The 19,202-nt window shown below is 28.1% G+C and overlaps 1 protein-coding gene across 1 annotated transcript in view; it reads left to right on the top strand.

The window, feature by feature from the left end:
- The window catches only part of LOC143206600 (lachesin), a 251,602-nt gene that overhangs the window by 136,241 nt on the left and 96,159 nt on the right, over window positions 1-19,202 (top strand). The window contains exon 6 of the mRNA XM_076419216.1: window positions 12,432-12,560. Within this exon, the coding sequence (XP_076275331.1) occupies window positions 12,432-12,560 (129 nt within the window). The remainder of the gene's footprint in view (window positions 1-12,431; window positions 12,561-19,202) is intronic.

The following is a 19,202-nucleotide window of genomic DNA, read 5'->3' as shown; positions in this document are numbered from 1 at the left end:
CCCTGGTTGGTAAAAAGTAGAATCTATAAAATATTTTTAACAAAATCATTGAACCAACTTCAAAAAATATATAAAGAACTCATTAAAACCTAAAAACTAAAATATGTACCTAATAGTCGATGTAATAACTAAATAAAAATAAAAAAACCTTATTTAACCTATATACTACATGTATCTTATATTCTGGTATATACGTACAATTCTACAATACGTAATACGTATACGTATAAGTGTGCAATATTTCTACGAGGTCTTATATGCTATAGTTTGTGTTTGAAAAGCAAACTGAATGGCTTTTGTACTGAACGATATCTGATTTTCCGTCACTTCAGCTCAGCGACAACATTATACACAAATATCTGATTATTTTAGATAAAAAATATGTGAAAACTTTGTATGCGCCTTTGAAATTTGAGCATTTCCATGGGTTTCCCCCACTTCCCCCTACATATCCTGATTTGGTTCCAATGAGAACACCTCGGAAGTACACTCTTTCGAATAAAGAAGGAATTTTGAAAACCCGCCGACAATTGACGGAGAAATCGGCGAAGATACATTAAAAAATATATACAGCCGAACATAGAATCTCCTCCTCTATCGAAGTCGGTTAAAAATATCAAAAAGAAAAGTTTAGCAACAGGAAGATTGAGTAAGTAAATATAGGAAGAACAAAATTATTTATACGTTATGGTGGTAATTATCTGATCAAATTAGACCGATTATGGAAAACTGATCTCTTGCGTTCCTTTTGTTTAAATAAGTAATCCACATACTAAATTGTAATATATCCTATGCTTCCGCAGTATCTAATATGTAGAAATGTTAATAGATTTCTTGTCATGGAATGAATTTAACACAACGTTGAAATTTCCAAGAAATAATCCAAAAGTTGTATACATTTACTTACAGCTTAGTTCCATTCTGGAACTCCATCTCCATGATCAGCAAAATTAGGAAAATTATTTAAAAAATTTTTAATTTTAACACTTTTAAGAAAAGAAAAGGTATAGTAATATCTACTAATTAATGAATATCCCCTTACTACTAATACTTATATTACATTATTTAATTTGTGTAACATCTTGTTCTGTTCGACCATCAACAGAACCTATAATTTTCGATTACTATTTCTTTTACTAGACTAGATTTTATATTATTAATATTGAAACTCTCTTAATATAAATTACATTCAAACAACTAGTGGTTTTTTCTGATTTTATTCAATGGCTGTTGAGTGATAAGTTCTAATTTTAAAACCAACTGTCAATGCAAAAGCAGTTTTGATTTGTGTTATATTGCATTTTAGTAAATTTATTGTCATAGAATTAATTTAACACAACGTTGAAATTTCCAAGAAATAATCCAAAAGTCGTATACATTTCTTTACAGCTTAGTTCCAATATGGAACTCCATCTCTATGATCAGTAAAATTAGGAAAATTGTTTTAAAATGTTCTAATTTTAACACTTTTAAGAAAAGACAATATATAGTAATATTTACTACTTAATAAATATCCACTTACTACTAACACTTATATTACATTATTTGATTTGTGTAACATCTTGTTCTGTTCGACCATCAACAGAACCTATAATTTTCGATTACTCTTTCTTTTACTAGACTAGATTTTATATTATAAATATTCACACTCTCTTAATATAAATTATATTCAAACAACTAGTGGTTCCTTCTGATTTTATTCAATGGCTGTTGAGTGATAAGCTCTAATTTAAAACCAACTGTCGATGCAAAAGCAGTTTTGATTTATATTATATTGCATTTTAGTAGATTTCTTGTCACAGAATTAATTTAACACAACGTAGAAATTTCCCAGAAATAATCCACAAGTCGTATACATTTACTTACGGCTTGGTTCCATTCTGGAACTCCATCTCTATGATCAGTAAAATTAGGAAAATTATTTAAGAATGTTCTAATTTTAACACTTTTAAGAAAAGAAAATATATAGTAATATTTACTAATTAATAAATATCCACTTACTACTAATACTTATATTACATTATTTGATTTGTGTAACATCTTGTTCTGTTCGACCATCAACAGAACCTATAATTTTCGATTACTATTTCTTTTACTAGACTAGATTTTATATTATAAATATTCACACTCTCTTAATATAAATTATATTCAAACAACTAGTGGTTCCTTCTGATTTTATTCAATGGCTGTTGAGTGATAAGCTCTAATTTAAAACCAACTGTCGATGCAAAAGCAGTTTTGATTTATATTATATTGCATTTTAGTAAATTTATTGTCATAGAATTAATTTAACACAACGTTGAAATTTCCAAGAAATAATCCAAAAGTCGTATACATTTCTTTACAGCTTAGTTCCAATATGGAACTCCATCTCTATGATCAGTAAAATTAGGAAAATTGTTTTAAAATGTTCTAATTTTAACACTTTTAAGAAAAGACAATATATAGTAATATTTACTACTTAATAAATATCCACTTACTACTAACACTTATATTACATTATTTGATTTGTGTAACATCTTGTTCTGTTCGACCATCAACAGAACCTATAATTTTCGATTACTCTTTCTTTTACTAGACTAGATTTTATATTATTAATATTGAAACTCTCTTAATATAAATTACATTCAAACAACTAGTGGTTTTTTCTGATTTTATTCAATGGCTGTTGAGTGATAAGCTCTAATTTTAAAACCAACTGTCAATGCAAAAGCAGTTTTGATTTGTGTTATATTGCATTTTAGTAAATTTCTTGTCATAGAATTAATTTAACACAACGTTCAAATATCCAAGAAATGATCCACAAGTCGTATACATTTATTTACGGCTTGGTTCCATTCTGGAACTCCATCTCTATGATCAGTAAAATTAGGAAAATTATTTAAGAATGTTCTAATTTTAACACTTTTAAGAAAAGAAAAGGTATAGTAATATTTACTAATTAATGAATATCCACTTACTACTAATACTTATATTACATTATTTGATTTGTGTAACATCTTGTTCTGTTCGACCATCAACAGAACCTATAATTTTCGATTACTATTTCTTTTACTAGACTAGATTTTATATTATAAATATTCACACTCTCTTAATATAAATTATATTCAAACAACTAGTGGTTCCTTCTGATTTTATTCAATGGCTGTTGAGTGATAAGCTCTAATTTAAAACCAACTGTCGCTGCAAAAGCAGTTTTGATTTGTGTTATATTGCATTTTAGTAAATTTCTTGTCATAGAATTAATTTAACACAACGTTGAAATTTCCCAGAAATAATCCACAAGTCGTATACATTTACTTACGGCTTGGTTCCATTCTGGAACTCCATCTCTATGATCAGTAAAATTAGGAAAATTATTTAAGAATGTTCTAATTTTAACACTTTTAAGAAAAGAAAATATATAGTAATATTTACTAATTAATAAATATCCACTTATTACTAATACTTATATTACATTATTTGATTTGTGTAACATCTTGTTCTGTTCGACCATCAACAGAACCTATAATTTTCGATTACTATTTCTTTTACTAGTCTAGATTTTATATTATAAATATTCACACTCTCTTAATATAAATTATATTCAAACAACTAGTGGTTCCTTCTGATTTTATTCAATGGCTGTTGAGTGATGAGCTCTAATTTAAAACCAACTGTCGATGCAAAAGCAGTTTTGATTTGTGTTATATTGCATTTTAGTAAATTTCTTGTCATAGAATTAATTTAACACAACGTTGAAATTTCCCAGAAATAATCCACAAGTCGTATACATTTACTTACGGCTTGGTTCCATTCTGGAACTCCATCTCTATGATCAGTAAAATTAGGAAAATTATTTAAGAATGTTCTAATTTTAACACTTTTAAGAAAAGAAAATATATAGTAATATTTACTAATTAATAAATATCCACTTATTACTAATACTTATATTACATTATTTGATTTGTGTAACATCTTGTTCTGTTCGACCATCAACAGAACCTATAATTTTCGATTACTATTTCTTTTACTAGACTAGATTTTATATTATAAATATTCACACTCTCTTAATATAAATTATATTCAAACAACTAGTGGTTCCTTCTGATTTTATTCAATGGCTGTTGAGTGATAAGCTCTAATTTAAAACCAACTGTCGATGCAAAAGCAGTTTTGATTTGTGTTATATTGCATTTTAGTAAATTTCTTGTCATAGAATTAATTTAACACAACGTTGAAATTTCCCAGAAATAATCCACAAGTCGTATACATTTACTTACGGCTTGGTTCCATTCTGGAACTCCATCTCTATGATCAGTAAAATTAGGAAAATTATTTAAGAATGTTCTAATTTTAACACTTTTAAGAAAAGAAAATATATAGTAATATTTACTAATTAATAAATATCCACTTATTACTAATACTTATATTACATTATTTGATTTGTGTAACATCTTGTTCTGTTCGACCATCAACAGAACCTATAATTTTCGATTACTATTTCTTTTACTAGACTAGATTTTATATTATAAATATTCACACTCTCTTAATATAAATTATATTCAAACAACTAGTGGTTCCTTCTGATTTTATTCAATGGCTGTTGAGTGATAAGCTCTAATTTAAAACCAACTGTCGATGCAAAAGCAGTTTTGATTTATATTATATTGCATTTTAGTAGATTTCTTGTCACAGAATTAATTTAACACAACGTAGAAATTTCCCAGAAATAATCCACAAGTCGTATACATTTACTTACGGCTTGGTTCCATTCTGGAACTCCATCTCTATGATCAGTAAAATTAGGAAAATTATTTAAGAATGTTCTAATTTTAACACTTTTAAGAAAAGAAAATATATAGTAATATTTACTAATTAATAAATATCCACTTACTACTAATACTTATATTACATTATTTGATTTGTGTAACATCTTGTTCTGTTCGACCATCAACAGAACCTATAATTTTCGATTACTATTTCTTTTACTAGACTAGATTTTATATTATAAATATTCACACTCTCTTAATATAAATTATATTCAAACAACTAGTGGTTCCTTCTGATTTTATTCAATGGCTGTTGAGTGATAAGCTCTAATTTAAAACCAACTGTCGATGCAAAAGCAGTTTTGATTTATATTATATTGCATTTTAGTAGATTTCTTGTCACAGAATTAATTTAACACAACGTAGAAATTTCCCAGAAATAATCCACAAGTCATATACATTTACTTACGGCTTGGTTCCATTCTGGAACTCCATCTCTATGATCAGTAAAATTAGGAAATTTATTTAAGAATGTTCTAATTTTAACACTTTTAAGAAAAGAAAATATATGGTAATATTTACTAATTAATAAATATCCACTTACTACTAATACTTATATTACATTATTTGATTTGTGTAACATCTTGTTCTGTTCGACCATCAACAGAACCTATAATTTTCGATTACTATTTCTTTTACTAGACTAGATTTTATATTATAAATATTCACACTCTCTTAATATAAATTATATTCAAACAACTAGTGGTTCCTTCTGATTTTATTCAATGGCTGTTGAGTGATAAGCTCTAATTTAAAACCAACTGTCGATGCAAAAGCAGTTTTGATTTATATTATATTGCATTTTAGTATATTTCTTGTCACAGAATTAATTTAACACAACGTAGAAATTTCCCAGAAATAATCCACAAGTCGTATACATTTACTTACGGCTTGGTTCCATTCTGGAACTCCATCTCTATGATCAGTAAAATTAGGAAAATTATTTAAGAATGTTCTAATTTTAACACTTTTAAGAAAAGAAAATATATAGTAATATTTACTAATTAATAAATATCCACTTATTACTAATACTTATATTACATTATTTGATTTGTGTAACATCTTGTTCTGTTCGACCATCAACAGAACCTATAATTTTCGATTACTATTTCTTTTACTAGACTAGATTTTATATTATAAATATTCACACTCTCTTAATATAAATTATATTCAAACAACTAGTGGTTCCTTCTGATTTTATTCAATGGCTGTTGAGTGATAAGCTCTAATTTAAAACCAACTGTCGATGCAAAAGCAGTTTTGATTTGTGTTATATTGCATTTTAGTAAATTTCTTGTCATAGAATTAATTTAACACAACGTTGAAATTTCCCAGAAATAATCCACAAGTCGTATACATTTACTTACGGCTTGGTTCCATTCTGGAACTCCATCTCTATGATCAGTAAAATTAGGAAAATTATTTAAGAATGTTCTAATTTTAACACTTTTAAGAAAAGAAAATATATAGTAATATTTACTAATTAATAAATATCCACTTATTACTAATACTTATATTACATTATTTGATTTGTGTAACATCTTGTTCTGTTCGACCATCAACAGAACCTATAATTTTCGATTACTATTTCTTTTACTAGACTAGATTTTATATTATAAATATTCACACTCTCTTAATATAAATTATATTCAAACAACTAGTGGTTCCTTCTGATTTTATTCAATGGCTGTTGAGTGATAAGCTCTAATTTAAAACCAACTGTCGATGCAAAAGCAGTTTTGATTTATATTATATTGCATTTTAGTAGATTTCTTGTCACAGAATTAATTTAACACAACGTAGAAATTTCCCAGAAATAATCCACAAGTCGTATACATTTACTTACGGCTTGGTTCCATTCTGGAACTCCATCTCTATGATCAGTAAAATTAGGAAAATTATTTAAGAATGTTCTAATTTTAACACTTTTAAGAAAAGAAAATATATAGTAATATTTACTAATTAATAAATATCCACTTACTACTAATACTTATATTACATTATTTGATTTGTGTAACATCTTGTTCTGTTCGACCATCAACAGAACCTATAATTTTCGATTACTATTTCTTTTACTAGACTAGATTTTATATTATAAATATTCACACTCTCTTAATATAAATTATATTCAAACAACTAGTGGTTCCTTCTGATTTTATTCAATGGCTGTTGAGTGATAAGCTCTAATTTAAAACCAACTGTCGATGCAAAAGCAGTTTTGATTTATATTATATTGCATTTTAGTAGATTTCTTGTCACAGAATTAATTTAACACAACGTAGAAATTTCCCAGAAATAATCCACAAGTCATATACATTTACTTACGGCTTGGTTCCATTCTGGAACTCCATCTCTATGATCAGTAAAATTAGGAAATTTATTTAAGAATGTTCTAATTTTAACACTTTTAAGAAAAGAAAATATATGGTAATATTTACTAATTAATAAATATCCACTTACTACTAATACTTATATTACATTATTTGATTTGTGTAACATCTTGTTCTGTTCGACCATCAACAGAACCTATAATTTTCGATTACTATTTCTTTTACTAGACTAGATTTTATATTATAAATATTCACACTCTCTTAATATAAATTATATTCAAACAACTAGTGGTTCCTTCTGATTTTATTCAATGGCTGTTGAGTGATAAGCTCTAATTTAAAACCAACTGTCGATGCAAAAGCAGTTTTGATTTATATTATATTGCATTTTAGTATATTTCTTGTCACAGAATTAATTTAACACAACGTAGAAATTTCCCAGAAATAATCCACAAGTCGTATACATTTACTTACGGCTTGGTTCCATTCTGGAACTCCATCTCTATGATCAGTAAAATTAGGAAAATTATTTAAGAATGTTCTAATTTTAACACTTTTAAGAAAAGAAAATATATAGTAATATTTATTAATTAATAAATATCCACTTACTACTAATACTTATATTACATTATTTGATTTGTGTAACATCTTGTTCTGTTCGACCATCAACAGAACCTATAATTTTCGATTAATCTTTCTTTTACTAGACTATATTTTATATTATTAATATTTAAACTCTCTTAATATAAATTATATTCAAACAACTTGTGGTTTCTTCTGATTTTATTCAATGGCTGTTGAGTGATAAGGTCTAATTTTAAAACCAACTGTCAATGCAAAAGCAGTTTTGATTTGTGCTATATTGCATTTTGAAGATGATACAAAATATTTTAACTATTTGAACTTAAATCTTAGTGTCAGAAATTTTAAACAATTACCAGAATTTTGTAATTAATTAGATCTCTTAAATTAATAATTTGATCTCTAATTAGATAACAAATAGTCAATATTGGAACTAAAATTTCAAAATTACCAACATAAAATCAATATAACATTAGTGTTAACTCGGTAGATACTGTTAACACAATGAGATTTTATAATAGGTTATATAAATCTAACAATGTCCTATATACGCAAAAGCGCTAAATTACCCAATTTAACTTCTTAATGTCTTTGGCGTCCTCCAATGCCGAGAATGACTCATAACGGTATGAAAATCCCGACACAGTTGGATGCATGATATCGGCGTCATACACATTTATCTCTGGACTTATTAATGATCCGAGTCCACATTTTAAACTGGGTCAAATTTATCCAATTTAAAAGTTTCGCATGACAAAAAGGACCCTAACATAAGCCAAGCCCATCACAATATCCTAAATCCTTTATATTCGGTAAATATTTGACTACGCATAAAACATGTCAGTTTTCCTGACAAAATATGGATATTTTGGTTTGAACATTTAGAGGGCAAGAAAAATGAATATATATTACATGTTGTGCAAAAGGAAGTTCTGGAGATTCATGCCACAATAGTTGTATGTTATATATACCTGCAACATATTTATTACAACTAGTGCACTAAAATATTTTGCTTTCTTGTACTGAATCTTTAGGAAAAGTTTAAAAAAATTGTTTCATAATCATTAAAAGTTGCACCTTCAGAGCGTAACATATAATATTGAAGTTCTCTCGGCTTATCTGGTTTAGGGATAACCCTGTCAGTGAGTGATCAGTCGATAAGAGTCCTTCTTTTTATGGTATATTGAATAATTCAAATACTGGGAGAATAGTATGCTAGAGAGCAATTGTCTTTTTGTTATGATTATTTTGGCATTTGTAAAACTTAAAACGCTAACGATGTTTTGTGCAATGCAATCACTAAAACCTGGATTTTGAATTTAATTTGATGTTGCTGCCAATATTCAGTCAAGGTTGGCTGATGTTCTATCTCCCATATAGATTTTCCCACACTTGTACTCATCTGCTATTTTTTTATTTTTGGGTTTAATTGGGTCTGTCTAAAGTCTAAAAAACTAATCAAATATTTAAATGTTTTATAAATTGCCTAAAAGCAAGAATATAATATTTTTATATGAACTACATCTTACCTGAGGTGTGCTTAGAGTACGAGATTAATACATAGAGAATGTATTTTCCAAATTATATTAAAACTAATGCGCTTAAGCTAAAGTTAAGAATACACTCAACAGGTCAATTGAAAATTCCTCGGCCTACCATAGTACAACATATATTTTGGCAAAATTTATTTATTTTTATTCAACCTAATTCCCTTCAAGGGTGACACAGTGATTATAGCGATCCTCCAACTTTTCAATACCATTTTTGTAGTACTATTTGTCCTTTGGTTCAAAATAGGCCTCAGTTTCGGCGATCAACTCGTCATTCGATAAAAAGTTCTTCCCAGCGAGCTTTCTTTTGAAATCTGAGAACAGAACATAATCGCTGAGGGTCAGATCTGGAGAAAACGGTTCAATTCGAAGCCCAGTGCATGGATGTTTTCCATTATGTCTTCATGTCTTGGAGAAGCAGCACTTTCTTTTTCCTCAAATGCTCCGTTTTTCGGCGATTTCGTCATTCAAACGGTCAATAACGCTACGTAATAGTCGATGTTGATGGTCCTTCTTTTTTCAAGATAGTCAATGAAAATTATTCCATGCGCATCCCAAAATACTAACGCCATAACCTTGCCAACTGACTGCTGCGTTTTCCCACGCTTTGGAGCGGGTTCATCGTATGCAGTCCACTCGGATGGTTGTCAATTGGACTTTGGATTGAAATGATGGAGCCATACTTCATCCATTGTCACATATTGACACAAAAACTCAGGTTTATTACGCTTGATCATTACTTGTTTATTACACTGCTCGGAATCATCAACTCGTCGTTGTTTTTGGTCAAAAGTGAGCTCGCGCGGCACCGTAATCAATTTGTAACCCTGAATATCTATTGTTTTCGGCATTTTCAAACGTAGTAATATGATATATTACGCAGCGACTTAAAAGGCTAAAATAATGTTTGCCGGTTTATAACCTGTAGTAATTATAACTAATATTTTAAATAATTTAGCCTACATCTGACAACAAGACGGTGACCGGCTGTCAGATGTATGAAAAATTCTTGAAAGCAATAGTGATAAGAGATATTAACTCTTACCTATAAATTATTGTGGCTGTATAATTAACTGTAGTTTTTAGATATGCTAAAATGTTAAAATAAATTATATTTGATAAAATTTTTGTTCAATTATTTTATTTAGGTTAGAATTTTTTTGTATGTCAAAGATAAACTGAGTTAAAACTCAAAGGTGATCTGGCAACATTGCAATATTTCGACGTCGCAAATATCCATGATGCATTACTAAAAAAACTTTGAATAGACTATATGTAGCTAAATACTTTGGTTAAGTATCAACGAATATACAAAAAATATTAGCGATTGCTTCGGTACGAATTAGGGAGCAAAGTGCGTTGGTAAACTTCGTAGGCTAAAGCTTGTATTCATCTTGACCACACGAGCTAGATAACATCTAAATCCCAAGAAATATTATACCAATTTTTTTAAAAGTTTAACTCGCTGGCTTTAATGTACCGTTTGCAGTTGGTTAAGATCATTACTCCTAGTACTTATTATTGTTGTTATTTATTATTATATTTACTATTGAACCATAGCTTCTTATATTTCCATGTTGTACTAAAATCAGTACATTCAAAATATCCAGCACTTAACTATTTCTTCAACAAAAAAAGAATTGTTACAACGTTAGATGTTTATATGTAAATTATGATAATTAGCATGAGTATATAATATGCGACATTAACTAGAATTGCGTTCACTTCAAGTGTTGATTAAGGCAGCAGAAGAATCAGTAATTTAATATTACACAAACATTTGGCAATGAAAGCTGAAACTTTCTAACTAATTCTACATCATTTTAAAAATTACACCAAACTTATTTTAAAACACCATTTAATTAGATCAATGCAGTTCTGATTGGGCACTCGGTGATTTTTTTTAAATTCCTATACATCAACAAGACAACGAGGGAAAATGTGGCGCCGTTATTGTCAAAATACATATTTAAAAAATCAAGATGTATCAAAATAAAGGTAAAAACATATAGTCGGTGTAAAATTATTTGGAAAAACAGTAAATCCCTTTTGATAAATATTTAATGTAATTTATTTACATATATTTGTTACATAAGGTTAAATAAAATTGAAATAGTAATTGAGAGAATTTGCTTTCTCTCCAAAGAGATGTTAGCGAAAGGAACATTGTCTATTAAAATAATAAATTAACCGGATTAATGGCGCAGTGGTAAAGGCGATAGGACGGTCCTCCGACTGTTGCGATAGCCGCGGGTTCGAATCCTGCTGGGACATGGTCGTAGATTTATGTTTGTGATTGTCCTAGGCAAGAGTGTAAAATATTACAACGAAAATGATCCCAATAATGCTACTAACCAGGCTGGGTAAGACCGAATGTATTCTGGGATGATTTCTAAAGTTGGTCACTCGCCAGTCGGTAGGCCTAATGCTTAGGACCGTGGTTCGGATCCCACGTTAAACTGTAGATCCAGTCCAGATATACCCCTAGTAGGTAAAAGGAGACTTTAAAATATATTTAAAACAAAATAAATTAAGAGTTTTATTAGAAAATTATAGTACATTTGACAGTTGTAGAAATTTAATAGAAAAAAAAATTATAGAAAAAAGTTGTCGACAAGATAACATAAGTTATGGTATGCGAAAGTTTTTAAAAAACTGAAACTATTAATTTGCATTAAAAATTGTTTTATTTCACTGCGAGAATAGGTGAACTTGTTGAACTGCAATACAGTGCCACACTGAGGGATCTTGTCTGCTAGAAAACAGGTCAGCCGGATAGACACTGCCATATTACATAACAGGTATCCACTAAGCTCCAACAACCACTATGAGCGATTCAAAAATAAAATCATGTTTTCCATACTGAACAACAAATTTACCTAGTAATATACCCATACTAAATTAAAATCTAACTGTGTCCCCATCTTTGATGATATTGCTACGTTAGCGTTAAGGAAATATCATTAAGAGAGAGCAATTAAGCTGATTTTAATTATTCAAAAGTCGAGTACAAACTTTCGCCATATTACGTTAATGCCGAAACTAAGTAGTGCTCCTATATATAAGTTACATTATTTGTAGCTGAATTTTCTCTAATAATAAATAAACTTGCTCACGTACGAAAAGAAAATATATAAATTAATATTTGTTTGTTTCAGTAAATGTTGTTGATGGAGAAATCCTGTTCATCACTAAGGTTAGCCGACTTCATATGGGCGTGTACCTTTGCATCGCTTCTAATGGAGTACCACCTTCCATCAGCAAAAGAGTACAACTAAAAGTGCAATGTAAGTATAATCTATTTATTTATGTGTATTCAAAAGTAAAATGGGATATTAAAATTATTCTATTGTTTTCATTATAATTTTTATCCCGTATAATAATGAATATACATCAGTTTTTCTTCTAATATTTTAAATTATATAGTTTATTCAGATACTAATCATGGAATTTGTTTTTGAGTTAAAGACATTTGTTACCGAAGCCCATAAAATACATTTAGAAATCTGCTCAAAATGTCAAAGAAATTTCAATTAGCTTGCAGTTAATAGATCGACTATTTTCATCAGATTATATGCGATTGGGAAAAGTTCAAAAGGAGAGAAAATGGTTACGACTTGAAAGAAAATACCAGTTGATTGAAAGTGTAATTTGGAACCGTTTCAACATCTCCGTTTCATTGCTTGACCGACAAAAAATAATAATTTTCAGTATCTTAAACTTAACCTAAATTTTAAATTCGATGGTTTTAATATTTCTCTATAAAAGATAACAGTTTTACTTCTAATATTTTAAATTATATAGTTTATTCAGATACTAATCATGTAATTTGTTTTTGAGTTAAAGACATTTGTTACCGAAGCCCATAAAATACTTTTAGAAATCTGCTCAAAATATCAAAGAAATTTCAACTAGTTTGCAGTTAATAGATCTACTATTTTCATCAGATTATATGCGATTGGGAAAAGTTCAAAAGGGAGAAAATGGTTACCACTTGAAATAAAATACCAGTTGACTGAAAGTGTAATTTGGAACCGTTTCAATATCTCCGTTTCATTGCTTGACCGACAAAAAATAATAATTTTCAGTATCTTAAATTTAACCTAAATTTTAAATTAGATGGTTTTTATATTTCTCTATAAAAGATAACAGTTTTTCTTCTAATATTTTAAATTATATAGTTTATTCAGATACTAATTATGGAATTTGTTTCTGAGTTAAAGACATTTGTCACCGAAGCCCATAAAATACTTTTAGAAATCTGCTCAAAATATCAAAGAAATTTCAACTAGTTTGCAGTTAATAGATGGACTATTTTCATCAGATTATATGCGATTGGGAAACGTTCAAAAGCAGAGAAAATGGTTACCACTTGAAAGAAAATACCAGTTGATTGAAAGTGTAATTTGGAATCGTTTCAACATCTCCGTTTCATTGCTTGACCGACAAAATATAATAATTTTCAGTATCTTAAACTTAACCTAAATTTTAAATTAGATGGTTTTTATATTTCTCTATAAAAGATAACAGTTTTTCTTCTAATATTTTAAATTATATAGTTTATTCAGATACTAATCATGGAATTTGTTTCTGAGTTAAAGACATTTGTCACCGAAACCCATAAAATACTTTTAGAAATCTGCTCAAAATATCAAAGAAATTTCAACTAGTTTGCAGTTAATAGATGGACTATTTTCATCAGGTTATATGCGATTTGGAAACGTTCAAAAGCAGAGAAAATGGTTACCACTTGAAATAAAATACCAGTTGATTGAAAGTGTAATTTGGAACCGTTTCAACATCTCCATTTCATTGCTTGACCGACAAAAAATAATAATTTTCAGTATCTTAAACTTAACCTAAATTTTAAATTAGATGGTTTTTATATTTCTATATAAAAGATAACAGTTTTTCTTCTAATATTTTAAATTATATAGTTTATTCAGATACTAATCATGGAATTTGTTTCTGAGTTAGACATTTGTCACCGAAGCCCATAAAATACTTTTAGAAATCTGCTCAAAATATCAAAGAAATTTCAACTAGTTTGCAGTTAATAGATGGACTATTTTCATCAGATTATATGCGATTGGGAAACGTTCAAAAGCAGAGAAAATGGTTACCACTTGAAAGAAAATACCAGTTGATTGAAAGTGTAATTTGGAATCGTTTCAACATCTCCGTTTCATTGCTTGACCGACAAAAAATAATAATTTTCAGTATCTTAAACTTAACCTAAATTTTAAATTAGATGGTTTTTATATTTCTCTATAAAAGATAACAGTTTTTCTTCTAATATTTTAAATTATATAGTTTATTCAGATACTAATTATGGAATTTGTTTCTGAGTTAAAGACATTTGTCACCGAAGCCCATAAAATACTTTTAGAAATCTGCTCAAAATATCAAAGAAATTTCAACTAGATTGGAGTTAATAGATGGACTATTTTCATCAGATTATATGCGATTGGGAAACGTTCAAAAGCAGAGAAAATGGTTACCACTTGAAATAAAATACCAGTTGATTGAAAGTGTAATTTGGAATCGTTTCAACATCTCCGTTTCATTGCTTGACCGACAAAAAATAATAATTTTCAGTATCTTAAACTTAACCTAAATTTTAAATTAGATGGTTTTTATATTTCTCTATAAAAGATAACAGTTTTTCTTCTAATATTTTAAATTATATAGTTTATTCAGATACTAATCATGGAATTTGTTTCTGAGTTAAAGACATTTGTTACCGAAACCCATAAAATACTTTTAGAAATCTGCTCAAAATATCAAAGAAATTTCAACTAGTTTGCAGTTAATAGATGGACTATTTTCATCAGATTATATGCGATTGGGAAACGTTCAAAAGCAGAGAAAATGGTTACCACTTGAAATAAAATACCAGTTGATTGAAAGTGTAATTTGGAACCGTTTCAACATCTCCGTTTCATTGCTTGACCGACCAAAAATAATAATTTTCACTATCTTAAACTTAACCTAAATTTTAAATTAGATGGTTTTTATATTTCTCTATAAAAGATAACAGTTTTTCTTCTAATATTTTAAATTATATAGTTTATTCAGATACTAATCATGGAATTTGTTTCTGAGTTAAAGACATTTGTCACCGAAACCCATAAAATACTTTTAGAAATCTGCTCAAAATATCAAAGAAATTTCAACTAGTTTGCAGTTAATAGATGGACTATTTTCATCAGATTATATGCGATTGGGAAACGTTCAAAAGCAGAGAAAATGGTTACCACTTGAAATAAAATACCAGTTGATTGAAAGTGTAATTTGGAACCGTTTCAACATCTCCGTTTCATTGCTTGACCGACAAAAAATAATAATTTTCAGTATCTTAAACTTAACCTAAATTTTAAATTAGATGGTTTTTATATTTCTCTATAAAAGATAACAGTTTTTCTTCTAATATTTTAAATTATATAGTTTATTCAGATACTAATTATGGAATTTGTTTCTGAGTTAAAGACATTTGTCACCGAAGCCCATAAAATACTTTTAGAAATCTGCTCAAAATATCAAAGAAATTTCAACTAGTTTGCAGTTAATAGATGGACTATTTTCATCAGATTATATGCGATTGGGAAACGTTCAAAAGCAGAGAAAATGGTTACCACTTGAAAGAAAATACCAGTTGATTGAAAGTGTAATTTGGAATCGTTTCAACATCTCCGTTTCATTGCTTGACCGACAAAAAATAATAATTTTCAGTATCTTAAACTTAACCTAAATTTTAAATTAGATGGTTTTTATATTTCTCTATAAAAGATAACAGTTTTTCTTCTAATATTTTAAATTATATAGTTTATTCAGATACTAATTATGGAATTTGTTTCTGAGTTAAAGACATTTGTCACCGAAGCCCATAAAATACTTTTAGAAATCTGCTCAAAATATCAAAGAAATTTCAACTAGTTTGCAGTTAATAGATGGACTATTTTCATCAGATTATATGCGATTGGGAAACGTTCAAAAGCAGAGAAAATGGTTACCACTTGAAAGAAAATACCAGTTGATTGAAAGTGTAATTTGGAATCGTTTCAACATCTCCGTTTCATTGCTTGACCGACAAAAAATAATAATTTTCAGTATCTTAAACTTAACCTAAATTTTAAATTAGATGGTTTTTATATTTCTCTATAAAAGATAACAGTTTTTCTTCTAATATTTTAAATTATATAGTTTATTCAGATACTAATCATGGAATTTGTTTCTGAGTTAAAGACATTTGTCACCGAAACCCATAAAATACTTTTAGAAATCTGCTCAAAATATCAAAGAAATTTCAACTAGTTTGCAGTTAATAGATGGACTATTTTCATCAGATTATATGCGATTGGGAAACGTTCAAAAGCAGAGAAAATGGTTACCACTTGAAATAAAATACCAGTTGATTGAAAGTGTAATTTGGAACCGTTTCAACATCTCCGTTTCATTGCTTGACCGACAAAAAATAATAATTTTCAGTATCTTAAACTTAACCTAAATTTTAAATTAGATGGTTTTTATATTTCTCTATAAAAGATAACAGTTTTTCTTCTAATATTTTAAATTATATAGTTTATTCAGATACTAATCATGGAATTTGTTTCTGAGTTAAAGACATTTGTCACCGAAGCCCATAAAATACTTTTAGAAATCTGCTCAAAATATCAAAGAAATTTCAACTAGTTTGCAGTTAATAGATGGACTATTTTCATCAGATTATATGCGATTGGGAAACGTTCAAAAGCAGAGAAAATGGTTACCACTTGAAAGAAAATACCAGTTGATTGAAAGTGTAATTTGGAATCGTTTCAACATCTCCGTTTCATTGCTTGACCGACAAAAAATAATAATTTTCAGTATCTTAAACTTAACCTAAATTTTAAATTAGATGGTTTTTATATTTCTCTATAAAAGATAACAGTTTTTCTTCTAATATTTTAAATTATATAGTTTATTCAGATACTAATTATGGAATTTGTTTCTGAGTTAAAGACATTTGTCACCGAAGCCCATAAAATACTTTTAGAAATCTGCTCAAAATATCAAAGAAATTTCAAGAAACGTTCAAAAGCAGAGAAAATGGTTACCACTTGAAAGAAAATACCAGTTGATTGAAAGTGTAATTTGGAATCGTTTCAACATCTCCGTTTCATTGCTTGACCGACAAAAAATAATAATTTTCAGTATCTTAAACTTAACCTAAATTTTAAATTAGATGGTTTTTATATTTCTCTATAAAAGGTAACAGTTTTTCTTCTAATATTTTAAATTATATAGTTTATTCAGATACTAATCATGGAATTTGTTTCTGAGTTAAAGACATTTGTCACCGAAACCCATAAAATACTTTTAGAAATCTGCTCAAAATATCAAAGAAATTTCAACTAGTTTGCAGTTAATAGATGGACTATTTTCATCAGATTATATGCGATTGGGAAACGTTCAAAAGCAGAGAAAATGGTTACCACTTGAAATAAAATACCAGTTGATTGAAAGTGTAATTTGGAACCGTTTCAACATCTCCGTTTCATTGCTTGACCGACAAAAAATAATAATTTTCAGTATCTTAAACTTAACTTAAATTTTAAATTAGATGGTTTTTATAATTCTCTATAAAAGATAACAGATTTTCTTCTAATATTTTAAATTATATAGTTTATTCAGATACTAATCATGGAATTTGTTTCTGAGTTAAAGACATTTGTCACCGAAACCCATAAAATACTTTTAGAAATCTGCTCAAAATATCAAAGAAATTTCAACTAGTTTGCAGTTAATAGATGGACTATTTTCATCAGATTATATGCGATTGGGAAACGTTCAAAAGCAGAGAAAATGGTTACCACTTGAAATAAAATACCAGTTGATTGAAAGTGTAATTTGGAACCGTTTCAACATCTCCGTTTCATTGCTTGACCGACAAAAAATAATAATTTTCAGTATCTTAAACTTAACCTAAATTTTAAATTAGATGGTTTTTATATTTCTCTATAAAAGATAACAGTTTTTCTTCTAATATTTTAAATTATATAGTTTATTCAGATACTAATCATGGAATTTGTTTCTGAGTTAAAGACATTTGTCACCGAAACCCATAAAATACTTTTAGAAATCTGCTCAAAATATCAAAGAAATTTCAACTAGTTTGCAGTTAATAGATGGACTATTTTCATCAGATTATATGCGATTGGGAAACGTTCAAAAGCAGAGAAAATGGTTACCACTTGAAATAAAATACCAGTTGATTGAAAGTGTAATTTGGAACCGTTTCAACATCTCCGTTTCATTGCTTGACCGACAAAAAATAATAATTTTCAGTATCTTAAACTTAACCTAAATTTTAAATTAGATGGTTTTTATATTTCTCTATAAAAGATAACAGTTTTTCTTCTAATATTTTAAATTATATAGTTTATTCAGATACTAATCATGGAATTTGTTTCTGAGTTAAAGACATTTGTCACCGAAACCCATAAAATACTTTTAGAAATCTGCTCAAAATATCAAAGAAATTTCAACTAGTTTGCAGTTAATAGATGGACTATTTTCATCAGATTATATGCGATTGGGAAACGTTCAAAAGCAGAGAAAATGGTTACCACTTGAAATAAAATACCAGTTGATTGAAAGTGTAATTTGGAACCGTTTCAACATCTCCGTTTCATTGCTTGACCGACAAAAAATAATAATTTTCAGTATCTTAAACTTAACCTAAATTTTAAATTAGATGGTTTTTATATTTCTCTATAAAAGATAACAGTTTTTCTTCTAATATTTTAAATTATATAGTTTATTCAGATACTAATCATGGAATTTGTTTCTGAGTTAAAGACATTTGTCACCGAAACCCATAAAATACTTTTAGAAATCTGCTCAAAATATCAAAGAAATTTCAACTAGTTTGCAGTTAATAGATGGAC

This window comes from Rhynchophorus ferrugineus, unplaced genomic scaffold (assembly GCF_030347505.1).
Source record: "Rhynchophorus ferrugineus isolate W39M unplaced genomic scaffold, kcgeb_rfMv2 rfM1, whole genome shotgun sequence".
NCBI classification, from domain to species: domain Eukaryota; kingdom Metazoa; phylum Arthropoda; class Insecta; order Coleoptera; family Curculionidae; genus Rhynchophorus; species Rhynchophorus ferrugineus.
Note: the sequence above shows the minus strand (reverse complement) of the source record. Positions and strands in the feature narration are given on the sequence as shown.